This window comes from Notothenia coriiceps, unplaced genomic scaffold (assembly GCF_000735185.1).
Source record: "Notothenia coriiceps isolate Sejong01 unplaced genomic scaffold, NC01 NC01_scaffold00035090, whole genome shotgun sequence".
Lineage (NCBI taxonomy): Eukaryota > Metazoa > Chordata > Actinopteri > Perciformes > Nototheniidae > Notothenia > Notothenia coriiceps.
In genome coordinates this window covers 1-8,709 of record NW_011367791.1, presented here as the reverse complement: position 1 = coordinate 8,709, position 8,709 = coordinate 1, and the positions used below count along the sequence as shown (strand labels likewise).

The 8,709-nt window shown below is 39.1% G+C and overlaps 1 protein-coding gene across 1 annotated transcript; it reads right to left on the bottom strand.

The window, feature by feature from the left end:
• Positions 1–889: 889 nt before the first annotated feature.
• On the bottom strand, positions 890–6,542 carry LOC104962603 (PDZ domain-containing protein 2-like; the record flags this gene model as incomplete). Its single annotated transcript, XM_010791055.1, has 5 exons — positions 6,401–6,542; positions 5,888–6,020; positions 5,173–5,316; positions 1,974–2,070; positions 890–1,038 (listed from the first exon to the last, which is right to left on the bottom strand). Coding segments are annotated over exons 1-5 (642 nt in total), but the record flags the coding sequence as incomplete, so codon positions are not given.
• Positions 6,543–8,709: the final 2,167 nt, after the last annotated feature.

The window sequence follows — 8,709 nt, the reverse complement described above, 5'->3', positions numbered from 1 at the left end:
ACTTGAGCTAAGTAGCGTTATGGCACCTACAATGTACTTCATCTACTATAAGTAGTTTGTTTGAATGTAATAATGATGTTGCTTGTTGTTTGTGGAAGCGCGTCATTTATTGAAAAATAAATCTGAACTTTTCGATCTGTTACGATTATAAACTGAAGAAATATAAACTCAGTTAATGAGCTCCATTAACTGAGTTTTAAACATCAGCATATATTACCGGTCATAGTCCGGTAATTACCTGCTAACGGAGACCCAGCTACACAATTATTATTATTGAAAACGGTAAGTTTCGAATTTATCCGGTAAAATTAATTATTTCCGGAGACTTGACCGGCAAAAAAAATCCTGATCGGAAACCCTGATTCACAAGTGGGGTTTTACTGACGGGCTTTTATGTCGTCCAATAAATCATAAAAATCTCTTCAGTTTGTGTTAATCACATACCTTCATTCAGGTTTACCACATACATTTTCAAAAAGCCATTCACTTCGAGACAAGGATCCGGGAATGGTAAACGCTAAATCATTTCTGGGTTTTATGAGTCATTCCTGCATTGCTCTTTACCGGCTGGTGATATTTTTTGTGCGTTGTCATATTTTATTATTACCATCTGTTTTTTTCATTTGTTAAAATACTGGATGACTTTGTGTCATGCTGCCTTATATTCTCAGTTCTTTGGACGTAAGGGAAAAACAAATCAAAAATGTTATTCCTGAGTTTGGTTTTAATAGCTATACATTTCCTGGAACAATTTGTAAAGTTCCAAACCCAACTAACTTTTGTTCTTTGTTGTGTCATGATAGATAATACAACTAAGGGCACATTGTAAGCTTCGTGTACACATTAGCACCATGAGCTGTATGAAGAGCGAGCTGGTGCGTTCACTGACTTGTCTCACTCCAGCACCATCTAGTTGTTGAGGTAAGGAGTGTTTCCGTCGTCCAGGTGGAGGCTTCTCCACCACCTCACAGCTGCTCACCCCGTTCTCCACCAGCAGCTCGTCATCCTCCCCCACCGACTCCAGACGAGAGCCCCCCCCTGAGCCGCAAACACAATAATTTCAGTCCTCTGCACAGAAGTAGCCATGGTACGGTACAAAATACCAATACAGACTCTGGCTAGATTTGACAAGTATGTTCTTGAGATGAAAATGAGAATACATTTTTTTTTTAACCTGTGGACTGTTATTTTACGTGTTCTAGTTTTAACTGTATTTCAGTCTTATGTATGCGATTGAACTTAATCCGAATCAGAATCCCTTTATTAGTCCCACAGCAGTAACATTTACAGTTTGACAGCAGAAAGCGGCATAGCAGGTTGAAAAGAAGGCATGCAATGATAAAGAATATGCACATTTATTAAATGATATTCTATGGACAATCATGCACCAAAGGTATTGATATTGAAGTGACTGTTATTTTTTATATCTCGATTGTTGTGTTTTTTTATCTTAATGTGTGCATATGTGTAAATGTGTCTGTTGAGTGTGTGTATATACAGTAGGATATACATATTTTAATACATATCTGTATATTGTATAATTTTATTTTTGCATTTGGATTGTTGGAAACGTCATTTTGATCTCTCTGTCTGTACACACAAACTGAAAGACTGACATTAAAGTTGACTTTGATATAGAGAAGAAAAGCACACATTAGTAATACTTGAATAAAATAAAGACAAAAAAAGTACACATCCATGGCTAAAAATGAGGTTACATATTAGGTGTTGAGACATTATGAACATGTTGGGACATTTAAAACCGTGTTTGTTTTTCACACAATGGTGATTATTGCACGGTATTGCAAGAAAAGTGTCTGTGTTGCACATTGCAGGTTTATTGCACACAAACACATCCATACATGCTATACAGTATACTGTATGTATGAATATTTGTACCAAATTAGATGCAATCTTTCCATTCCAGAAGCACTTTGGGCTTAGTGTAAATCTTTTTTCTGAGAGGTACTGACCCTGGGCTCGACTGCAGATCTTGGTGGTTGTTGGGCTCCAGCAGGACCCTCTGGGGGCCTCTGTCTCACTTTGTCCTTCTACCTTCTCCATGTTAGTCTGTAAGCAGAGAACACACACAGGTATCAGTTCATCTCTTCTTTAAAGTGTCTGATATCTGTACATCCACAATTAACCTACAGAGCAATACTAATATATATATTTGTCTGTTGACAAACTGTTAACATAAATACAACTGTTTGGTTTGACATCACAACACTTCCATTGTGCACACACATAATATTAGGCGTGACCCCAAATAGCCGACTGCTCTATCTGAGGAGCCTATTCCATAACCAAACAGTCTGAGTTTCATGGAAATGTGGTTATGAAACAAAGGATCTCTCAGGCAGTATGAGGCTGATGACAGTCTAAAGATAATGGTTTGGTTTCTCCTATTTATCATGATATATTGTCTATATACTGTATATCGGAATAAATGTTATCCTATTTATAATGATGTTAATACAAATGTAAAAAGAATGCATGTGCTTTTAGTTAATGGCCTTAGTGTGCATGACAAATGCATCATGTTAACTCATTTAAACTACCCAAGTTTGAAGAGATCAACATCAAAGTATAGATTTATCAATTATAGCAGTGGTTCCCAACCTTTTTTCCCAAGAGCCCCCCCAAATGACTCCTGTTGGAGTCCTGTTGGAGTCCCCCCCCCCACACACACACGCAACAGCGGTAATTAAAGTTTAAAAGTCTAAAAAATGCTGCAACTGCTGTCACAAACTAGATGAATGTGATGTATCTTTGATGGTTATTGGACTCAGGATTCATTCATTTGGATGCCAGCTGTATGAAGAAATTAAAGGACGGCGCAAGTGGAAACAATTCACAAAGGGATTAAACTGTTTAAAACACATGCTCAAAGTAAGCCGGATTTTCCCGATGTGTTTATGTGGATTCAAAAGTCGTAAATAATCTACAAAATGGAGGAGACCGATCTGATCGGAGCAACTGTGACAAATAATCCAACTGAAACCGGCATGGACAATGACTATGTTTTAGAAATGCGCTTATCCAGACAAGCCTGGTTTGGACACTTTACGGGCAGAAGAAACATTTCTATTAAAGAAAGAATCATACATTTCTGTCTTTTTATGCCTTTATTAGCTACTAACTTGAATTTTTATTCAAATTAATTAATCAATTATTTTTTATATTTTATTGTAATGTAGAGACAAGGCTTTTAGTGACAATCATGTATTGATTTACAATTATATGTAAAAAAAAAATTAATTCTTTTTTTTAAAAGTCTAAATATGATATTTGGCCTCAAATCTTCTGAGGCCTGGCGCCCCCCTGCGATCTTTGGCGCCCCCCAGGTTGGGAACCACTGTTGTAGAGGACGGATGTTTTAACAGCCCAGCTCTGAGTTGTGCTCTTCCTGCTGAAGTGACTGACAGGCAGAGGGGGTGTTCATCATTTATGACGTGGAGCATCCAATTGGCTGGTTTGCACAGTATTTAAGATGGTTCCTCTGTCCTTATCAATGTGGCAAATGGCAGCTTATATTTTCTATGTCTACACAAATCAAAAAATTATATGAATCCAAGTTTAAATAAATGGCAACATCAATGTGGTAGGATAAGTCCTAGAGACACAGGCCTATACATTTTTGAATGCATTACAAATGAATCATTTGTAATGATGCATTCATATTGAAATGTTAATTGTTTTAGTACCTTTTTTTATAATGAATATTAGGCTATTGTAAAAAAAAAAGTCATATTTCACTAAAATATGGCAGTTAGCAAATGAGAAATTAGGTTTTTGATCACTTCCAAGAATCCCTTTCAGGAATCCAGACAAACTTTAAACATGTTGCTACGTCCTTGGAATCTAATCTAATCCCAATTCTGAAAGTGTCAGAGTTAATCATTTGCTACAGAGCGCAGGATCACACGAAGTTTCAGTATGTTCTATACCTTAAATGTGAAATCTATTTACTCATATTTGTTTTTGTACATTAACATGTAGTACTGTTCCATTAAATGTCTTATATGTATTTAATAACCGTAATAGCAAAGTAGAAATACACTGTATGAACACATGCAAATACTTACACATCTGAACATATTTACACAAAAAATGACCCTAAATGCAATTCTTATTCTTTATCAGTTTGTTACATTTAAGATAACTTGACTTATTTTATTACTTTAACAACTGCTGTTGATGAAAATGTGATCAATTTAGGAATCTGGGGGATTATTTGGGTTCAAAATGGGGTGTAACAATAAATGTTTAAAGTGGTAATATGGTAATAACTGCCCCTAACTAGCACCACGACCACTTTACACTTGTAAAAATATGTGGAACTCCTACGGATAAATTGCCGTTTAATATTTGGATCACATGCTGTACATACTGCCAGGATTATTTACATAAAAGATAAGGATTATTATTCCACAAAGGCATACCTCTATACAAACATTTCTCAAATTGTGTTTCAGGGTGTGGGTCAGTGCTGAACATTAAAGGAGAGGTGGAGATGGATGCCATTGTGATGGATGGGTTAACTCTGGNTCACTCACTCACTCACTCACTCACTCACTCACTCACTCACTCACTCACTCACTCACTCACTCACTCACTCACTCACTCACTCACTCACTCACTCACACACACACACACACTAACTTTATAGGAGTGTAATATCATAACTTACATTACTCGTACCTTGAGTGTTAATGATAAAGTGTTTTATAAAAATGATGGATAGTGAGTGATTCCAGTATGTGTGTTCCCCCTAATCTGCTCCCCACTAGATTGTTAGAATGCGCAAACTTTGTCTACGCTTCTCACTGCAGTGACAGATATTTGACTGTGCGGTGCGGCTCTGCTGGGGGGGGGGGCATTGGGTTAATCAGATTACATTTGTCTGTAACGCAGTAATATCACACGTCACTGTTGGTTCAGCAGTAATTACATTACAGTTACTAAGCCCAAAATGATTTTGTTACTTGCGTTACTTTAAGGTCTCCGACTATTATCTGCATAACGTGAAGACAGAAAGAAAAGTCAAACGTCCTGCGGGGTGAGGCCTCGTGAAGAGGGTTGGTGGCTCTGATGTAAATGTTAGCTGGTGACTCCCTTACTCCTCACACAAACTCACAATTACACACAAAAACAAAGTATATTATCTACCAGGTAGGGATCGGTGCTGCAGTTGGAGGTCTGGGGGGAGAGAGGGGGGGCCGTCTGGGGGTGGCAGGACAGGGAACTGCAGGTGCTGACCAGGTCCGGCAGACTGGTGGAGGGGAAGCGCTCAAAACCAACATCTGCCTCTTCCTGCAGGGACGCAAAGACAGAAACAGTCAAATGTAAGATGTTGCTTTCAATAATGTGTATTCATTATGCTACACATATACTACAATGTATTGCCCGTGTCCAACTGGTACAGTATAAAATACTATGGCTGCATGATGTTATCACAACAGGAACCCTAAACTACCTGGAACTTTCTCAAGTCTGTCATTATATATTTGTGTTTAATGGCTTCCTGCATGGAATAGGGAGAATGTTTTTTGAAATTGTGACAAAAATGTCTTCCCACTGTTGAGACAAAATACAGTTTTTATACAGTTAGCAGCCTCGTGCAGGAGGTGTGATATTTAAGAGTTAGGATGTTGAGTGTTTGTCTTCAGTGAGTCCATTTCTGTCTCCACTCTTTCCAGTGTATTGATTCCAGGGATGTTCCCCAACATTTGCATGGATATCCATTTGGCAGGGACTGAAGGTATATTTGTGTGTGTGTGTGTGTGTGTGTGCGTGTGCGTGTGCGTGTGCGTGTGCGTGTGCGTGTGTGTGTGTGTGTGTGTGTGTGTGTGTGTGTGTGTGTGTGTGCGTGTGTGTGTGTTACCCTGCTAGCCACCACCAGCTGCACCAGACCAGACGTGGAGCGGAGGATGCCGACAGCCTCCTGATGAGTGAGCCCCACCAGAGACTGACCGTTAATCATCAGCAGCTCATCACCAGCATGAAGACGCCCGTCCCTGAAACACACACAGTTAGACGCACACACTTACATAATACTGTGCATATATATTTACAACACCCTCAAACTCAAACAGAACTTTTATCACACCACTCATCACAGGTGTCCAATATGTTACAATAGCTTGCACTATCATTCAATGCTCCACTGAGGTTGAACTCTTCAAGTCTTTATAACTATTTTATACAACATAACCGGCATAGCATTAAGATAGACATAGTGAGTGTCCATCATGGACTTGTTTGGGTAAATAAGTGTAGTAGCTTGAGTTCTACAAACAAATAAACATCACATCATCAGCATATAGATATGATAGTGCTAAACCTAATAAAAAATAGTATAATTGAATTTTTGTGACAGTATGAATGCTCACTGTACCTGTGAATTGCACCCGCCTTCTCCACGCGGGCGATGATGATGCCATGAGGGGAGCGCTTGGAGCCCCGCCCCCCTGTGATCTGTATGCCGAGGCCCTCCTCCCCCTTCACCATATGCATCTTCCAGATGTGGCTGCCCTCTCTGGGCTACAAAGCAGCACAAACAAACATACGTCAAACATTATGTCAAATCAGGGTTGTGAGACAAATAATTTATATAGATCATAAAGCGGAAAGAAAATCAACCAGATGAGAAGGAATAAATAGAAAAGGCTGAATCTGATGCTCAAGAGCATATATATTAAAGAGGCCACATTATGCTTTTTGAGGTTTGTCCCTTCCCTGTAGTTTGTTATAGGTTTGTGTGCATGTAAACGGTCTGCAAAAGATAACATCCCTGTGTTCTCTCCCTCACACTCCCCCCTTGCCTGAAACACCTCCATTGGACTCCTTTATAAGTGACATCACAATGTAACACTCATGCTTCTATTGGCTAGCGCTCCAACTTTTCCTTTTTGAACATTAAAGCATGGAGACATGTCACAGTAGAGATACTAAATACTTATATGAACCTACAAATGAGCAGAATAGGGCCCCTTTACATTTTACGCTCATATAGTATGTCTGTTTTGTTTGGAATATACACATGTCCGTCTCCTGGAACCTGTTTTTACTTTCAAATCTGTCATCTTCCATTTAACAGATTCCAGTGTGTGTGTGTGTGTGTGTGTGTGTGTGTGTGTGTGTGTGTGTGTGTGTGTGTGTGTGTGTGTGTGTGTGTGTGTGTGTGTGTGTGTGTGTGTGTTGTTTTTCCTGTGTTTCTACTTAGTGCATCTACAGTACAATGACGGTGTAGAAGTACCTCAGACAACCCCACATCAAAACACCAAAACTGTCCCTTTAACGTCTGCAATTCCACAGCTCAGCTTTATCAGATATGTTCACGACTTGTAAACGTAACAGGATTTAAAAGAGAGGCCATCTCCACCGATGCTGGCTGCAGACATTATCATCTCCAATCCCTCTGATGGGAGGATGCACCAGCTGTCTGTCTCAATCCTCGGACGCACATGTTAAACACTATCACTATCCTTTTCATGCTATCAGACATCTGGACACACATCTGTGGACCACTGAACACCTGGCAGCTGGACCCAGCTGTTTCTGGCATTTCCATTTTTGTGATAAAGTGTTATGCAATCAGGAGGATTTGTCCCCTACTGACACAGAAGGCGGCGCAGATCCTGGTCCAGGTGTCTAATACACTTATGTATAATCTGTTGACATAATACACTTAAATCAAGTCAATGTTTCAGTTTTTTCAGTGTATTATGGTATTGTTGATAACCTTTAATAATCTTTGTTTCTTGCTTCATTATTTACATACTTAATTTTGCATTTATTAACATTTACTTAACAGTTAATTATGCAGGTGAAAACAATGCCTTATTAAGGGTAATCAATAAAAGCAGAGGTTGTGGTCCCGTGGTCACTTATATAATCCTCAGAGTCGCCCTCCTCCTCATCGATGGCTCCTGAACACTCGGAGAGCAGAGCCTCTCTCCTATGGGCTTAGATTTCTCTCATAAACATTTGTGTGAACACAAAAATAATTTGTGTGTAAATATGTGATTTGTAAATGTAAAACACCATCCACAAATGCATTTAAAAGATTTGCAAACTCACAAATACATTTGCAAATGTAAAAAGGATCTGCAAATAAAAAAAAGATCTGTGAATACTATAATTAATTAACAAATAAACAAAATAAATATCTCTTTAATATTGACAACTTTCGATCAGGTATTTGTGAATCCATTTTGTATTTGTCAACCAAAAATGCGCTTTTGGATCTCAAATCTCTGATTGTGGATCGTCTTTTTACACACAGAGTTTTGAGACAAACTTTCCGTCGGTCTCGGCCGAAATCTGCTCGTGTCACTCGGTTATTTTTGGAAACCACGTGATGGCCTGCTGATGATGATTTCCGCATTTCAAGGTTTCAAAGAAACGGTACGTCCACACCGTGTCTGGAGCGCAACCAATCACATGAATCTCCCGTCCCGGACACACAAGCATGCGGTTTGATTGTCTAGAGCAGTGGTTCCCAACCTTTTCCAACTCAGGGCCCACTTTTAAGTCTTAAATTTTTTCGAGGCCCACCTTCCCATAAATACAGAGGCCATATAATGCGTTCTCAAAGCACTTTTTTTTATTAAAATTTGAACATAAATGGAGCACTGAATACAAGAGAAACATGTTGGAAGCTCTACAGTCGCTAACACAGCAGTGAGGAGCTGTACACACACA